The sequence below is a fragment of the Somniosus microcephalus genome, chromosome 29 (assembly GCF_052327205.1).
Source record: "Somniosus microcephalus isolate GS21.2 chromosome 29, FLI_Smic_1.0, whole genome shotgun sequence".
In the NCBI taxonomy this organism is placed as follows: domain Eukaryota; kingdom Metazoa; phylum Chordata; class Chondrichthyes; order Squaliformes; family Somniosidae; genus Somniosus; species Somniosus microcephalus.
The window spans coordinates 20827890-20847047 of record NC_141015.1 but is presented as its reverse complement, the minus strand read 5'-3'; the positions used below and the strand labels follow the sequence as shown (position 1 = coordinate 20847047).

At 41.6% G+C, this 19158-nt stretch overlaps 1 protein-coding gene across 1 annotated transcript in view; it reads right to left on the bottom strand.

The window, feature by feature from the left end:
- Positions 1-19158, bottom strand: part of LOC147098532 (NFU1 iron-sulfur cluster scaffold homolog, mitochondrial-like) — a 69236-nt gene that overhangs the window by 19786 nt on the left and 30292 nt on the right. The window contains exons 3-6 of the mRNA XM_085970345.1: positions 7390-7525; positions 6202-6268; positions 5992-6100; positions 1325-1394 (exon numbers count right to left, since the gene is read on the bottom strand). Coding sequence (XP_085826471.1) covers positions 1325-1394; positions 5992-6100; positions 6202-6268; positions 7390-7525 — 382 coding nt within the window. The remainder of the gene's footprint in view (positions 1-1324; positions 1395-5991; positions 6101-6201; positions 6269-7389; positions 7526-19158) is intronic.

Below are 19158 nucleotides of genomic sequence, written 5' to 3'. Positions count from 1 at the left end.
GTTGTTGGAGGTGAAGGTGGAGGATTCAGGGGAAGAGGGGTTTAAGAAGACGGTTAGCAGTAGAGAATAGAAGCCAGGGGTTATCTTTGCATTCCAGAATCATTCTGGAATAGTGAAGAGTTTTGGCAGACGAGAGTAGGACCCGATAATGCTTTATGTGATAATGAATGAATGATGACATGTATCCAAGTCAGGATGGTGTGCGACAAGGAGGGGACCGTGGCGTTGTTCACAGGACATTGCTGCTTGCCCCGTGGTGGCGGTGTGGCTCTAATCACCAAATCACACCTGGGTCTGTCACCCTACTCCTCTGGCACGTTCTCCCCCTTTGAGCATCTCACCTTGTTCCACCCCTCTCACCTCTCATTTAAAATTCTCAATCTCTACTGCCCATCCAAGTACCATATCATTTTTTTATTGCCGAGACATCTTCACTGCTTTCCTCCCTCAACTTCTGCACCGAGCGACTTCTCATCCTCAGTGATTTCAACCTCCATCTCAATTCATCATGCTCTCTCTTCTCGGAGTTCACTACCCTCCTATCCTCCCTTAATCTCTCCCTCCATGTAAACTCCCCAATCCATATACACGCCACCCCCTCCACCTTGCCATCTCTCGTGGCCTCGCTACTCCCATTGTGTCCATCGCAGATAAGGCCATCTCTGACTACTTCCTTGTATCGCTCCCCACCCACATCCCCCCTTCTCCCACCCCCCAACCCTATTTGACCCCTTGGGACCCCACCTCATTGTTCTTTGATGTAATGTTTTCCTGACTGACCTGTTTGGACACCATTCACACCTTTGATTGCTGTGATTATCTCTCTGCCGAGGTGTGATAAATGGCAGTTGGAAAGATTACCTGTAAACATCTGACATTATTCTCTGACTATATAAGCTGTGTCTTTATGCAGTTCTCCACTTCACCTGACGAAGGAGCAGCGCTCCGAAAGCTTGTGATTTCAAATAAAGCTGTTGGACTATAACCTGGTGTTGTGTGACTTCTTACATTTGTCCACCCCAGTCCAACTCCGGCATCTCCACACCATACTTCCTTCTGCGTCCACCGCTGGTAAAAACTCTCTCCCAACTCTCTTACAACTGCACTTACGAAATCCCAACTGTCCAGAATTTGGCCCTCCATTCACCACAACATTTCTGCAGCTACCGATCTGCATACCTAACACCATGGTGGCGGCACTACAACCACAGTTGGTCAAGGAGAATGCCCACCACCACCTTCTTAGGGCAACTGGGGATGGGCAATAAATGGTGCCCCAGCACATCAAAGAACAAAGAAAGTATATATAAAAAAAATCAAATACCTTATTCTTGTATCCAGCAGTTCCTTAATCAATGCAACCACTTCATCCTCCTCACTCACCTCTGAAGGGGCTGAATGATAAAAAGAGATAAAACGCTGTTCAAATGGTATAAACTCTTCCCACCCTCCAACGATTATTTGAAAATTGTAAAATAACTAAAAATTGTTCTCTAGCAACAACTGACAACATCTTACAAGCATCTGTTCTTGGTACAGGAAACTTTGGTTTATCCAGAGGTTAACTGTCCGGAATGCTTGATCCACTGGCAAAAATCAGGAGCCGTTTCGTTAGGTTTTTTTTCCTTTTCGTTGCTTTTTTTTCCACCAGTCAGGCTCTGCAAGGTCTCGCTGAAGCTGTTGCTAAGCTACAGAGACGCTTGCAAGGTACGGCCGACTGTTTAGAAGCTGTAGGGTTTGTTGCCAGATACGGAGCTCCGTATGTTTCAACATTAGCGCTGGTTTGTCCAGCAGTTTTGATGGGACGGCAACAGCTCGGTCCCGTCGGTGCCGGATATCACAAAGTTTCCTGTACATACTGTCGATGCTGACCATCGGGAGTGAAACTACGAACTAGAATAAATGACATCTTCATTGGAAAAGCATTTATATCTGCATGAGATTGACTGTCATTACACAGACCACAGGCAACAAATAGGCTCACAGGAGGTTCCTGCTCCTGATGGTCATGTTGTTTCCTCAGTTCTATTTCCTGTTGCACCCACTGCATAAAACTGCTCCTAATTTGGAACTAATTGGCAATTTCCCTCAAAGACACAAGATGGATGCTGTGGAAATTGAATAATGTCATGGTGCAGTCGGTCGTGCTCCCCTGATGTTGGGGGCCGAGGCGTATTATTGGGGGATAGTGGAGGGAGTTTTACTCTGCAACTAACCACCAGCTTGATGAGTGCCCATTTTCTAGCACCAACATCTCTTACCTTGAGCACAAAATTCACAAAAAAATCTGAAGTTGACACATTTAAGACTACAATGTGTTTAAAATGTGTTCCCCATTGAAAAAGTGAAAAACATCTCAACACAAAAATTAAAAATGTTAAATCATAAATGAGTTGTATCTTTTAACACTTCAAAGTACATATCTGGCAAAAGAATCAGAGGAAAGATGGTGAATTTTTTTTATGCAGCACGTTATGATGATCTGGAATGCGCTGCCTGAAAGGGCGGTGAAGCAGATTCAATAGTAACTTTCAAAAGGGAATTGGATAAATACTTGAAGGGAAAAAAATTGCAGGGCTCTGGGGAAAGAGCAGGGGAGTGGGACTGATTGGAGAACTCTACCAAAGAGCCGGCACAGGGACAATGGGCCGAATGGCCTCCTTCTGTGTTGTATCATTCTCTGATTCTATGTATCAAGGCTTTATTTACTCAGATGAAAGTAATGATCAGATTTTTCATTTTTAAAAAGGGAATTTGATAGTTGCTTGAAAAAGAGCAATATTAAATGTTTTGTTGAGTGAGCAAGAGTGGAATTAGAAACATAGAAGATAGGAGCAGGAGTAGGCCATTCGGCCCTTCTAGCCTGCTCCGCCATTCAACGAGATCATGGCTGATCATCCAAACCCTAGCACCCGGTCCCTACACCGACAGCCATCCCACCCAAGCCCTACCCCAGTAACCCCGTAACCCCACGTATTTAATCCCCCCTAACACTAAGGGCCAATTTTTTTATCATGGCCAATCAACCTAACCCGCACATCTTTGGACTGTGGGAGGAAACCAGAGCACCCGGAGGAAACCCACGCAAACACGGGGAGAATGTGCAAACTCCACACAGACAGTCACCCGAGGCCGGATTTGAACCCGGGTCCCTGGCGCTGTGAGGCAACAGTGCTAACCACTATGCCACCGTGCTGCCCTATTAGAATAGGTCACTTCTGGGGGAGAAAACATACTGGATTGACTTGCCTGTTGCAGTACTATACTGTTGAGTCTTTGATTTACTTTTACCTAATGAAGCTATGTTTTTATCCAAGATATTGAAATACCTTACGATCACATTTTGACTTGGTGATGTGGCCATGTTAAACTGTCCAGGCAAAAAATATTATTTTTATTTAGTGAGCTTCAGCTGAATATTTACAAGTCAATTAAATGAAGTAAAGATAAGCTCAGAGTGGAACAAGAAAATCCAAAACGGTAAGAAGTAAATTAAATGATCTGAGGTCAGGTGGTCTGGTTGTGGTTGTGGAAATGGTGTCTTTTTAAACTCAAGGCCACCAAGAAAATCAGCAACTATTTCTTACCTTCGGAAAGCTGATGGGGAATGGAAAGTCCAAACTGAAATGGTGAGATTAGCAGAAAATAAATTAAGACCGGGTCTGTCTATATGATCATATGGTGCTCACTATTTTATTGAGGAGCCAAGGTGAAAGGTCAAGTGCCTTAGTAAGAACACCAGCAAAGCTGGAAAAAAAATTAAAGGGAAGATAAAGAAAATCAAGAAGTTAGTGTTTAAAGCCTAACGATAGTAAAAGGATAGACTGAGGAAGGTAGGAAGTTGTGGAAAGGCTTCCGCTGAAGGACGGACGGATGGAGAAACAGGCCTCTTACTTTGTTATTCTGAAATTAGTGGATTTGCACCTTGAAACCAGGCTCTTCAAAAACCGTCATTCAAACAGGGTGCTTATGCTAAAATTTCTTTGTTTACCATTTTAATGGAAGCACTAACCCATCTAAAATAAAACTAATCGCGCCGTTGAAATAGTGGACAAAGAATTTCATATCAACAAGTCAAAGAAGCTAATTTCTCGCCATGGTACAAAAGCATGTCTACTTTTTTTATAAACTAATTCAGTCTGCGAGTAGACTAGGAACACAAATTGAGCCAATCCAATTCAACTTGTGACAAGTTGGAAAATCTAACCAGTATCAATGAATGGAAATGAATTGGCACAGGGAAACTTAAAAAGCAATAGGCTCATCAATTTAACCTTTTAGAAAACATGGTGAAAAAAATTAAAAAGAAAATAGTATTATATAAAACTAGAGCAGTATAGTACAAGTGTCCAGAGGTTAAACGGAGGTTTTACTATACGCTGGCCTGACCGTATTTGGAGCAGGTTCTCAACCGTGCCTCAGTGGTAGCATTCATGACTCTGAGTCAGCAGGTTGTGGGTTCATGCTCCACTCCAGAGACTTGACACTCCAATGCAGTACTGAGGGAGTGCTGCGCTGTTGGAAGTGCTAGATGTTAAACTGAGGCCCTGTTTGCTCTCTCGGGTGGACGCAAAAGATCCCATGAAGAAGAGCAGAGGAGTTTCTCCAGGTGTCCTGGCCAATATTTATCCTGCAACCAACATCACTAAAACAAATGATCTGCTCATTTATTTCTATTGCTGTTTATGGAACCTTGCTGTGTGCAAATTGGCTGCTGCGTTTCATTACAACAGAGACGTCACTTCAAAAGAAGTACTTGATTGACTGTGAAGCACTTTGGGATGTGCCGAGGTTGTGAAAGGCACTATATTAATGCAAGTTTGTTCTTTCTTTACCGTGTTCAGTTCTGAGAGCCACACCACAAAAAAAAAGCACAAACATGCATTGGAGAGGGTGCAGAGAAGGAAAAAAAACGGATCCTAAGTAAATGTTTGGAATAATTAGTCAGGCAAAGTTATAAGAGATGAAAGAATCAGGACCATTCAAGCGGAGGAGGGTGCTATGAAAGGAGAGTTAAAGTACTAGAGGGATGAGCGTTTTCTAGTCCTTGTCTTTTTTATGTTCTTGTGTCAATTTCAGATGACATTCCGCAAATGTATTGATATCGGTGTGATAGGCCATGTCATTAGCTTAAATACAGTTACATGCATAAGTGAACAAAGTGGCAATAATTTAATCGGAAGGCTTATCTTTCTGCCAATAACGTGATTAGATTCTAAGAGAGCAAAATGTAACGTGATAAACAGTTCAGTGAAGAGTTGATGCTGTAAAATTGTCCAAAATGCATATTTCAACAGTTCAACACCACCGCTCTCCCCAATAAATGTACTGGGCTACAAGTCATTAGAATCCAGAGTTATCGACCTGAAACGTTAACCCTACCTCCCTCGCTCCACAAACGCTGCCCGACTTGCTGAGTGTTTCCAGCATTTTTTGCTTCTTATTTCATTAGATTCCTCATTTTGTGCGTGAGGTTAGTAAATTCTACGCAGGCTGCCAGATGTGTGAAATAGTATCCAGTTAGGAAAAGGAGGGAGAAATAAACAAAGAGTCATTCTTCATTACAACCCATGTGACGCACGTTCCTGGATGGTTTACTGTTGGCATTTGACAGGAACTGGAACTTCTATTGAACAGCATCACATTTTGGGCTGCAGGATGCGTGGTAGTGAGAGACTGCTGGAAAGGAGAAAATTTGGAGGGGGAAGGGATGAAAACTAAAACAATGAGGATGACCAAATGTGAAAGCAGTCTCCTTGTGAGGATCCAAAAAGAATTGCCAAATTGTACGAGTGTGTTTGCATGTGAAGCTATGACACACTTAACAATTTGGTCCCATTTAATTCATCTCATTACAGTCGTCACATCATATGGCTATGATAAAGGGTTGAGGCAAGAACCATTGCAATGCTGGACTAATCATCGGTACATGTTTTGTTTGGATCTCAGTTCTAATTCAAGTATCTATAACGTGCAAAGGCAAATCCTTACCAGAATCAGACTGCGGCACATCTGTCATTAATGGAAGGCCGCTAGCAAAGAAATCCATAAGGGCTGCAGAAACTTGAGGCGTGAGAACGTTCCATTCCACTTCACTTTCCTGTGAATATTTAATACTTTCAGTAAATTAATCTTCTGCACTATGTTCAAATTTTAAATGAAGAGCAAAATACAATAATGAGGGTCTGAAGTTATGCTTACCCTGCTTATTGTAATGAAATCTGGCCCAAAAAACACACTTCTAACCCCTTCTATTTGGAATAGCTGCCTGAAAAAAATATAGTCATATGAGTGCTTGCTCCAAAAGTCTGAACAGCATGCCTTTCAAATCAATGTCAAACACTTTCTACATGGTTAAAAAGCATGACTATTTTCTGCTCATTGTACAGTCACACCATATTACAATTTTAACTCCTCAGTTACAAGCTGCAGCTCTGGCCACTTATGATTTTCATTTGGAAGGGAAGATTTATGTTTGTGCCAAAGCACAAAATTTCTGCCGAGAAACTTAAATGCCATTAGGGTGAGAGCACACAGGATGTTTGGCTCTCATATAGTGGCTGAAACATGCAGCTTGACGCTGCAGACAAGAAATTCTTTTTAAGATCTGAAAGCAGAAAGTCTAGAATTTGCTCCAATGAAATCTGTGATTAGGTGTCACTGTTCACACACCATAAAGTGGATTAAAATGATGTAGGACAGAGAGAACAGGGGCTTTTTACAAGAAAGCAGTACCAGGCTATGCAGATGCCAAACAACTGAAGTTATTCCTTTCCGTGACAAGGCTACCTGCTGCGATTTTAAATAAAGATAAGCCCGCTACATTCCAACCCAAAGATCTAAGACAAGGGTCAACATTACGTGTTAGCCGTGGCTCAGTGGTAGCACTCTCACCTCGGAGTCAGAAGGTCATGGGTACAAGTCCCACTCCAGACACTTAAGCATATTATCGAGGTTGGCACTTCAGCGCAGTTACTGAGGGAGTGCTGCACCATCAGAGGTGCCGTCTTTGGAATGAGAAGTTAAACCGAGGCCCCGTCGGCCCTCTCAGGTCGACGTTAAAGATCCCACGAAGAAGAGCTGGGGAGTTTTCCCAGTATCCTGGCCAACATTTATGGGATCCTGACCAACATTTTAACCCTCAACCATCATTATCTGGTCATTTATTTCATTGCTGTTTGTGGGAGCTTGCTGTGTGCAAATTGACTGCCGCGTTTCCTACATTACAACAGTGACTACACTTCAAAAGTACTTCATTGGCTGTAAAGCGCTTTGGAACGTCACGCGGTGGTGCCAGGGACTATATAAATACATGTCTTTCTTTCTTTTTATAACAGTACCATAAGGCCCCACATCTTGCAACCCTACCTAGTTTAAACTTGTACTTACTTGGCTAGAGGTGAGCAGTGAGCTGCACTGACATTTGGAAAATCCATGCTTCCCGATGCTACAACTTGACGACCAGCGAGAAACTTTAAGCTGTTAGGATTCGGTGTGTCCTGGGTCTGGATCGCCATGAATCGTACTATAAAAGAAAATATTACATTTCAGAATATTTACTGCAGCTGGGTTCTATATTATATTCTATCATATTCATTGGTGTATCCAACAGTTTTCTAACATCTGAGTACACTGTAATAGTAAATAAATGTGAGTGTGTGTTCGAAGCCAAATAGCCTGTTTCTGTGATGTGTATCTTATGTAAATATTAAATAAACTAAACAAATTCAAAGAGGATGAAACCCCCGGTCCAAACAGATTACATCCGTACATTTTAAAAGAATCTAAGGAAGAGATAGCAGAGGCATTACTACACATATTTAATAATTCATTAGAGAAAGATATAGTGCCAGAAGACTGGCGGATAGCTAACGTAATACCGTTATTTAAGAAGGGGGATGGAACATGTCCAGGGAATTATAGACCAATCAGCTTAACATCGGTGGTAGGAAAAATAATGGAATCCCTACTAAAGGAGAAAATAGAAGAACATCTAGAAACCAAAAATATAATCATTAATAGTCAGCATAGATTTCAAAAGGGAAAGTCTTGTTTAACCAAACTTATTGAATTTTTTGAAGAGGTAACAGAGAGAGTAGACAAAGGTAATGCAGTAGATGTAATTTATCTAGATTTTCAAAAGGCCTTCGATAAGGTACCACATAATAGATTAATGAATAAGATCAGAGAATGCGGAGCCAGGGGACAGGTTGCAGAAGATAGCTAGCTGGCTTCAAGACAGAAAGCAGAGAGTAGGGGTAAAGGGTAGCTATTCAGACTGGCAAAAGGTAGGAAGTGGTGTTCCACAGGGATCGGTGCTGGGACCACTGTTGTTCACAATTTATATTAACGATTTAGACATTGGAATCAAAAACACAATTTCTAAATTTGTGGATGACACCAAATTTTGTGGGGGGGGGGGGGTGGTGTTAGTCAATACTGAGGAGGACAGCAACAAATTACAAGAAGACATTAATAAACTTGCAGAATGGGCATATAATTGGCAGATGAATTTCAACACCGATAAATGTGAGGTATTACATTTTGGTAAGAAAAATAGGGAGGTCACATATTACTTGGAAAGAAGAATCTAAATGGGGTAGAAGAGCAAAGGGATCTCAGAGTCACAAATCACTAAAAAGTAGCGACACAGATTAATAAGGCCATAACAAAAGCAAACTAAGCACTAGGGTTTATTTCTAGAGGGATAGAATTGAAAAGTAGAGAAATCATACTAAACTTGTATCGAACCTTGGTTAGACCACACTTGGAGTACTGCGTACAGTTCTGGTCGCAATATTATAAAAAGGACTTGGAGACACTGGAGAGGGTGCAGAGAAGATTTACAAGGATGATACCAGAAATGCGAGGGTATACCTATCAGGAAAGGATGAACAGGCTGAGTCTCTTTTCTCTTGAAAAGAGAAGGCTGAGGGGTGACCTAATAGAGGTCTTGATAGAGTAGGCACAAAGAGAGAGTGTTTCCCCTTATGGGGAAGGACAAAACTAGAGGCCATCAATATAAGATAATCACCAAGAAATCCAATAGGGAATTCAGAAGAAACTTCTTTAACCAGAGAGTGGTGAGAATGTGGAACTCGCTACCACAGGGAGTGGTTGAAGCGAATAGTATAGATACATTTAAAGGGAGGTTGATAAGCATATGAGGGAGAAGGGGATAGAGAAGGGAATCGAGGGTTATGCTGATAGAGTTAGATGAGGAAAGACAGGAGGAGGTTCGAGTGGAGCATAAACACCGGCATGGACTGGTTGGGCCAAATGGCCTGTTTCTGTGTCGTATATCTGATGTAATCCTGTGTTATTTTACAATATTGTACCTATTTGCTAAAGTTACCTCTAACTGAGACAGTCATCAAACATTAACATTTAGAAGGAAAGAAAGTAAAGAACTATATAGAGCACCTTTCAAGGCCTCAAGACAACCCAACAGCCCATGAAGCACTTTTGAGGTATAGTCACTGTTGAAATGTAGGGAATATAGCAGCCAATTTGTATGCAGCAAAGTCCCACAAGCAGCAATGAAATGAATGACCTGTCAATCCATTTCTTGTGATGTTGGCCAAGATACCAGGTGAACTCCCTACTCTTGAGAGTCATGAGATCTTTAACATATGCCTGAACCAACAAAACACTTGAATAACCACTGACAATACGGCACTCCCTCAGTATGGCACTAGACTGTCAGCCTACAGGCTCAAGTCTTGGCAGTTTGGCTCAAACCCACAACATTAGAGGGGAGAACACGACCAGCTAAGTTAAGCTGATTTGTACGGCTCCGAACCAGCTAGAGATCAACCCAGATAAGTCACCCAAGTAGATCTTTCCTGCCGGGAAACTTGACCTGCCAGTTCCTTTTTATAGATTCTATTTTGATTGGCAAAAGCTGTTGAGTCCTCTCACTATTGAGCTGGAGCCACCACCTTCAACAGAGCAGGTGTAAGGGCAGAAAATAAGAAAAATTTCAAGACAAAGAAAAAATACAACTTTTATTTAGATATTGGACAACTCAGCCCAGAGGCGAATGGGAAAGAAAAGACGAGGCATATTGTCTTCCCAGGGAACTCTACCTCTGCATCAAATCTTCCGTCCAAAAGCAAGTATTAGACTCCACACTCCTGCTTCCTATATAACTGACATCAGAGCTGCAGTAGGTCTAAACTTTCTCTCCTCGCTCCACCCCCTAATTAATGCTAGGATCAATAAATTGTTAACAATCGGCCCAACCACCGTCATGAAAAAAATAAAACCTTGGTATCCTCAAACACAAACAACATTCCATTTCTAGTACAAGAACAGGTAACAATCCGTTCTCCTCCTCAGAAACAACTGGAGAACTTCAGGCCAGCCTCTGCCAACACATAGATCCACAGAGCTCCTGACCTCCATGGGATCTACCAACATCCCAAGGCTCCAACCCGATCTAATCCCAGAAGCGGGGCTGGGCAGTCAAGGTATGAATGGGTATAAGTTGCTTTTATGTTGTTCTTGATCTGCACCGTGTGAGTTGGCAGCACCAGTGCAACCAGCGGTACTCGAAGGCTGAAGAATATAGATTTTAAGACCAGTGCCCAGGAGACGCTCTTTAAAACTGGGTCTTCCCGGAGTGAGTAAATGTGTTGTTCCGGCAGCACCAGCATGTTTACTGGTCTTAACATCAGGACGCAACAACATAACCTCAGTACTTCATACCTGTGCACTGGCTGAACTATCACAGACAGCCTGTGCACCTGCAAAGCCTACACGGCAGGCATTTTGAGAAAAAGTAGCTGCACTATTCCCAGGTAAATGCAGGAAGTTAGATTGCTCTCTCAAGACCCAGGATCACAGGAACATAGGAATAGGAGTAGGCCATTTAGCCCCTCGAACCTGTTCCCCCATTCAATGAGATCAGGCTGATCTGCGACCTAACTCCATATACCCACCTTTGGCCCATATCCCTTAATAGCTTTGGTTAACAAAAATCTATCAATCTCGGATATAAAATTAATTGATCTAGCATCAATTGCCGTTTGCGGAAGAGAGTTCCAAACGTCTACCGCCCTTTGTGCGTAAAAGTGTTTCCTAATCTCACTCCTGAAATGTTTGGCTCTAATTTTTAGACTGTGCCCCCTATGCAATATTAAAGAACCTGTAAGCTTGGCAACTTTCTGAAATCCCTTAGGTGTCTCAAAAATGTATACATCAACTCACAATGACATCACTTCTGCCAGGAATCTGCAAAAAAAACAACAGCAGAAAATAAATCGGTATAAATGGTTCCCCGACCACCCATCACTGCAGAATTCCAATCGTCACAGACAGCTGCTCGCATTTCGAGTTGGTGACAACATGGAACTGCAATCCAGGATTCAGTCAGACTAACAGCAAAATGGGGGATTACTCATTCAAATAGCTGCTACATAATTTACTCAGTTAACAAGTGTCCATAATTCACTGCTTCATCAGGGCAAAATAGGTTGCAAGAGTTACCAGCTCTCTGCTACAACTCTTAACTTCAAAGTTATGTTTAAGGTTCAGCTCAGCAGAGTAACTGATGAAGTATTGACACTATTATTATATAGCCGAACGTGGCAGCCAATTTGCAACAGCATGGCCTGACAAACAGCAAATGAATGAATGCTGCTCTGTTTCAGGTGGGGTCGATTGAGGAAAGAATGTTGACCGGGACACCGGGAGAACCACCTACTCCTCTCTGAATAGCACATGGGATCTTTTACATCTACCCAAACAGACAAACAAGGGCCTCATCTGATAAGACGGCACCGCCGACAATGCAGCACTCCCTCAGTAATGTACAGAAGGTGCTACGTAAATGCAAGTTATTGCTGGTAATGTTGGAGAAGCCATTCCCCGCTACCAACACCACCCGAAAAATCAAAAACTGTCCGTTCATCTCATGGCTGTTTGTGAAACGTTGCAAGGTGCAGAACAGAGGTCACGTGACATGTGCCTCAAAAGTATGTTGCAATCAAATAAGGCTCTATATAAATGGAAATATAATTTATTCTCGGCCACCAATAGTAGCTCTAAAGTACACCAATTTTTTCACCCTGCCCTAGGCAGTGTACAATCCTCAAGGTCACTCAATCATTTTTCCCTTTATCCTACGAGCAAGCCTGGTAGATCATTTGGTAGGCTACAGACAGATTTAAAAGGGAGTTGTAATCTTCTGTCTTTCAGTTCAGCCATGATCAATAGGTACACGTGATCTGCTATTTAGACAAGTGACAGAGAATTTGGGAAAAATCAGAGCGCACTTAAAGCTCTTCATACCAGCACATGCTCCAACTTGCTTTATCCTGCTGCTGGGGATTATTGGCAATAGTTAAACAATTGTTCTAAGTTTAGGTTATGTTAAAAGTCAGTTTATGGAGCAGAGGTCAGCAGCGAGTCGGAACAGTAACTGTGCTGCTGAAAGTACCCATAACACTCATTTCCTTCTAATATTTTATAGCACAACATTTATTAGAACTTGAGCATTTTTGCAGCTCACCTACGTCACGTTGAAAACAATTTAAAATATTTATGACGGCCAAGCATGCTATTTATACATGGGAATCTAATTATCGGAGAAGTAGTACAAAGAAATATATATGGTCTCTTCTTCATGCGAGCAATATCGACTTGATGTCAATTTGAGTCTGCCTACACCTTTCCTCACCCACTCCCAAAAACAGTCAACTAAGCTATTCATAAAAAGAAACATTTTGTCCTGCTACAATAAGCAAAATCGCAATTCATTGTGATATTCTACCAATATCATAAAATGAACAGGATCAAAATTAAGGCATTACAAGTATGGGTGAGAGTGGTCAGTATTGCACACAATCGTAACTTACTGACAAGATGAGCTTTCTCTACCATCTAGTGGCTGCAACTAAACTTGCAGATCAATATTTAAAAAAGCAGAATTGCATGGAACTTCTTGTCGTGTGAACGGCCACAAAAACAGTCGCAAAATATGTCTTAAATATAAACTATATGGAATTAAATGGAAAATGTACAGTTGACATTTTTCAATGTGTCAATTAAACATTTTTGTACAACAAACCTTTCTAACCCAATATGTAAAAAGCCCAATAAGGGAGGATTCGCTATTGGATTTAGTAATGGGGAATGAACCAGAGCAGATAAGAGAAGTAAAGGTAGGGGAACATATAGGCAATAGTGACCATAATATAATATGCTTTAAGATGATAATTGAGAAGGACATAAGTATGACAAAAACCAGGTTAATAGATTGGAGAAAAGCTGATTTTGAGGGGTTGAGAATAGAACTTGGGGGGAAAAAATGGGCAACAATATTGGCAAACAATGATGTATAACAGCAATGGGAAACATTTAAAACAGTGTTCAACAGAGTGCAGGAAAAATATATTCCACTAAAAGGAAAGAACAAACTAAACAATAATGAGACTCCATGGATAAATAAAGCCATAAGGGAACAATTGAGGGTAAGGAAAGAGGCATACATTAAGTACAGAGACAGCAGGGGAGTGCATGATAAGAGAGAATACAAAAAGATTAGGAGAGAAGTCAAAAAAAAATTAGGGAGGCAAAGAGGAACTATGAAATCAAATTATCAAGGAACATAAAACAAAATGTAAAATATTTTATAGGCACATCAATAAAAAAGGAAGGTTGGGATGGGAATAGGGCCATTAAGGGATAGACAGGATAATATCACAGGTAACGATAGAGAGATGGCAGAAATATTAAATAATTATTTTGCTTCAGTATTTACCAGGGAGATAGAACAGGTGGACATGACATTGGATGATGAAATTAGTAATGAGATAAGCGCATTTAAAATAAAAAAAGGGGATATTATGTTAAATAAATTAATCAAATTCAAAGAGGATAAAACCCTCCGGATGGATTGCATCCACGCATTTTAAAAGAATCTAGGGAAGAGCTAGCAGAGGCATTACTACGCATATTTAATAATTCGTTAGAAAAAGGTATAGTGCCAGAGGACTGGCGGATAGCTAACGTAATACCAATATTTAAGAAGGGGGATAGAACATGTCCAGGGAATTATAGACCAGTCAGCTTAACATCGGTGGTAGGAAAAATAATGAAATCCCTACTAAAGGAGAAAATAGAAGATCAAGAAACCAAAAATATAATCATTAATAAGTCAGCATGGATTTCAAAAGGGAAAGTCTTGCTTGACCAAACTTATTGAATTTTTTGAAGAGGTAACAGGGAGAGTAGACAATGGTAATGCAGTTGATGTAATTTATCTGGATTTTCAAAAGGCCTTCGATAAGGTACCCCATAATAGACTGATGAACAAGGTTAGAGAATGCGGAGTCAGGGGACAAGTAGCAGAATGGATTGCTGGCTGGCTTCAGGACAGAAAGCAAAGAGTAGGAGTAAAGGGTAGCTATTCACAGTGGCAGAAGGTGGGTAGTGGTGCTCCACAAGGATCAGAGCCGGGACCACTGCTGTTCACAATTTAGACTTGGGAATCAAAAACACAATTTCTAAATTTGTGGATGACACCAAATTGGAGGGGGGGGGGGGATAGTCAATACTGAGGAGGACATTAATAAACTTGCAGAATGGGCATATAATTGGCAAATGAAGTTCAACACCGATAAATGTGAGGTATTACATTTTGGTAGAAAGAATAGGGAGATCACTTATTACTTGCAGGGTGCAAGTCTAGGTGGGGTAGAGGAACAAAGGGATTTAGGAGTACAAATACACAAATCACTAAAAGTCGCGACACAGGTTAGCAAGGCCATAAAAAAAAGCAAACCAAGCACTAGGGTTTATTTCTAGAGGGATAGAACTGAAAAGTAGGGAAGTTATGCTAAACCTGTATCGAATCGTGGTTAGACCACACTTAGAGCACTGTGTACAGTTCTGGTCACCATATTATAAAAAGGATATAGAGGCACTGGAGAGGGTGCAGAGAAGATTTACAAGGATGATACCAGAAATGCGAGGGTATACATTGATATGCCTATCAATTAGTCCAATAAAAGGCGACGAGTTAAGAACGTAACTGAAGGTTTTTATTGGCTAAATAACAGAGCCCACCCTCGTGGGTGATCCGATCCAACAGGGAGGAATACTAGCCAGTCAGCTACCTTTATACCTGGGCAGGTAATGGGCGGAGTCGGAGGTGGTCAGCCCAGGTATAACAGTGCGACAAGAGGCGACCTCGTGTAGTGATGTGACAGTGAGAACAGTGAGAACAATATACAGTGATAACTATAACAGTGGTTTACCACATACATATCAGGAAAGGATGAACAGGCTGAGTCTCTTTTCTCTTGAAAAAAGGCTGAGGGGTGGCCTAATAGAGGTCTTTAAAATTATGAAAGGTTTTGATAGAGTGGATACAGAGAGAATGTTTCCACTTGTGGGGAAGAGCATAACTAGAGGCCATCAATATAAGATAGTCACCAAGAAATCCAATAGGGAATTCAGAAGAAACTTCTTTACCCAAAGAGTGGTGAGAATGTGGAACTCGCTACCACAGGGAGTGGTTGAAGCGAATAGTATAGATGCATTTAAGGGGAGGCTAGACAAGCATATGAGGGAGAAGGGAATCGAGGGTTAGGCTGATAGGTTTAGATGAGAAAAGACGGGAGGAGGCTCATGTGGAGCATAAACACCGGCATGGACTGGTTGGGCCGAATGGCCTGTTTGTGTGCTGTATATCCTGTGTAATCCTATGTAAACCATTAGATTCTGCAATATTGTCTATGAATGATTTCATTACACTGTAACTTTAATCATGGCACTTTGATAAATTTTTAAGTGCATGAATATGAGAATGGTGAAAGAATTAAGTTGTATTTAAGCTCTGCAGCATCTCTGATGCAAATTGACACCCTTTCACTGAACAGAGATTTACCCCATCAACGAACACTGCTGTGATGTATGGTAAGTTGCTTTAGGAGAGACAAGTTCCTTAACACATTGACAGAAATATCACACACCGCTGAAAAAGTAATAAGAAGAATGCATGTCGATGATTAGTCAGGGTATCATCTCGTACAGACACAGGACTGCCACGGTACAGCGGAACAACAAAATCAGTCAAAATCAATTAAATCTAACACACTTGACTGTTATACTGAGGCTTTTCATTGAATCTTAACCAAGGGCATCATTCATGCTTTCAAAGGGTAAATGCCAACTAATGAATATGTAAATGAAAAATAATGTCCTTTTAAATATCTGCTGGCATTCTGCTACCATTTGGACTAATATGGTAACATGCACATGACAGCTCAATAGCAAAGGCTGCGTGCTGACTAACACGGATGTCAGCTACCATGACAGGCTGTCAGTAAATCTCATCAGTATTTTAACTCTCTTTGAAAGTTTTCATTAAGGCTTGATGTTTACAAAGATAAATGAGGTTTTCAACAAAAGTTGCGCATTTAAAGCCAAGGGAGTCTACAAAATCTACACTTCATAACAGCAATCTTCATTTTAAGGCCATATTGAATCATCCATAATAGCCAAGACAGAAAGGCAAATCTGTTTAAAAGTAGCTGGTACATCAGTTGTAATCAGTTATATAGATTTTTTTAAACACTCCTACATCACTGGATTATTAATTAATTGATGCTATCTACATTATGTTGAGAATAAGCTGCAAATACCAGTGACACTTGTGCAAGCAATCATTTATTCTCAATATACAAGGAAATGTAACAAATGATTCTTGAACAGGCATTAGCAGTCACTCCTCAGAAGAAAAATGTTAACCTTTATAATGTATTCAATTATTTGAGAATCCGTCGCATGCACACATATACATGTTACACAAAAAGTGCACATTTCTTGTGTCACACACATTTGTCACACTTCTAAAAAATAAAGTTTATGAATGAAACAAAAGTAACTCTCCAAGAACATAAAACATCAGAGTCAGAATATCTGCAGCCTTTTTAATTGTCTATTATATGAACTCGTTTAGGTTTTTCACAACAGCAACTAGACACCCCTACACTTGAGCAGAACAATACGTTGGCCCGGATTTTACGGGGCCTATGACCACGTACGCTGTAAGTGCCCCGCAAGTTCCGGGTTTCCGTGCGCGCGACGCATGAGCAAAAACCCGGAACTTGCGATCTGTCAAGTTTCAGCTCGATAGATCCTCCACATCCCCGGGAAATGGACACTCGCTGGAGGAGAGTTGGGCTATTTGCTCAACTACTGCCCACGAAACCCTTACACCTGGTAAAAGCAGGTGTAGGGCCTTCTTTTACCAGCGTAAGGGTGAAAATAATTTTTTAAAAATCATTTAAGCATTCTAAAATCATTATAATTAGTTTTGGTTATTTTTCGCCCCTTTAAAATGTTTACATTTATTTTTCAATAATTACATTTTTGTTTTAAATTAAATTGTATTTTTATTAATTTTAAACCTTTGATGATTTATATTTATTTAGGTTGTGTGAAAGTGTGTTTTTTATGCCATTCCTATCGTGCTTATGGGGATTCTGTACGTAAATGGAATCCCCATTAGCGTAAAGGGAATCTCCTTTTCTGATTGGTTGGGCCGGCCCACATGATCCCAGGGACGCTTGCGAACCGCGTGCGCCCCTGGGATACCTGGGCCTTGACGCAGACGTATGCCCGCAGGCCCAGGGTCGCAAGAGTCCGAAGATACGGAGGCACCAAGTAGGTGCGTACTTTTCTTGCGGATCAAAGCCTCCGACCGCCATTTCAGGTCCATTGTTGTTTTATCCTTAGTAACGTAGGAAAATTGCAAGTAATATGTTACAAATGGCTCATTAGCACATCCAAGAATCACATTTTTGTTTTTAAAAATGCAAAACAATCTTAAAATAATTGCTGCTTCACTCTGAATGCCCTCAGTGTCTGTTTGCTTAATGATTTAAGAACATAAGAAATAGGAGTAGGAGTAGGCCATACGGCCCCTCGAGCCTGCTCCACCATTCAATAAGATCATGGCTGATCTTCTACCTCATCTCCATTTTCCCGCACTATCCCCATATCCCTTGATTTCCCATGAGTCCAAAAATCTATCGATCTCAGCCTTGAATATACTCAATGACTCAGCATCCACAGCCCACTGTGGCAGAGAATTCCAAAGATTCACAACCCCGAGTGAAGAAATTCCTCCTCATCTCGGTCTTAAATGGCTGACCCCTTATCCTGAGACTATGCCCCCTAGTTCCAGACACTCCAGCCAGGGGAAACAACCTCTCAGCATCTATCCTGTCAATCCCCTTCAGAATCTTGTATGTTTCAATGAGATCACCTCTCATTCTTCTAAACTCCAGAGAGTATCGGCCCATTCTACACAATCTCTGCTCATAGGACAGCCCTCTCATCCCAGGAATCAATCTAGTGAACCTTTGTTGCACCGCCTCCAAGGCAAGTATATCCTTCCTTAGATAAGGAGACCAAAACTGTGCCCAGTACTCCAGGTGTGGTCTCAACAAGGCCCTGTACAATTGTAGCAAGACTTCCTTACTCTTATACTCCAACACCCTTGCAATAAAGACCAACATGCCATTTGCCTTCCTTATTGCTTGCTGTACCTGCAAGCTAGCTTTCTGTGTTTCTTGCATGAGGACACCCAAATCTCTCTGAACACCAACATTTGAAAGTTTCTCACCATTTAAAAAATATTCTGTTTTTCTATTCTTCCTACCAAAGTGAATAACCTCACATTTCCCTACATTATACCTCATCTGCCACCTTACTGCCCACTCACTTAGTTTATCTATATCCCTTTGCAGACCCTTTGGCCTAGAAATTCAGTATAGCCACGTTTGGGGCGCGACAGCCAGGCGTTCGCTAAATTTAGCGCCCGGCGCAACTTAGCACCACCTTCGCCGATATTCAGTTGCATCGCCCCAAGAGGTTGCTGCTGCGCTAAAGCAGGCGATGCAAGACTATCATAAGGCGCTAAGCCAGCGAGCCAGGGCGCTAACGCCGAGGGCGGGCGCAGCGCAGGTGCGACGAGTTTCTGAATGAAGGCAGACACGCTGGCACCGGTCAGCTCTTAAAGGGGGAGGGTCGACTTGTTTGGCTGCCATGCCCTGCACACTGCAGCCCTGAAGCAAGGCCTGACCATTGCTGGTTCATCAGTTCTACGCCCTGGACCATGGGGAAGCCCGCTATTCTTCCAAA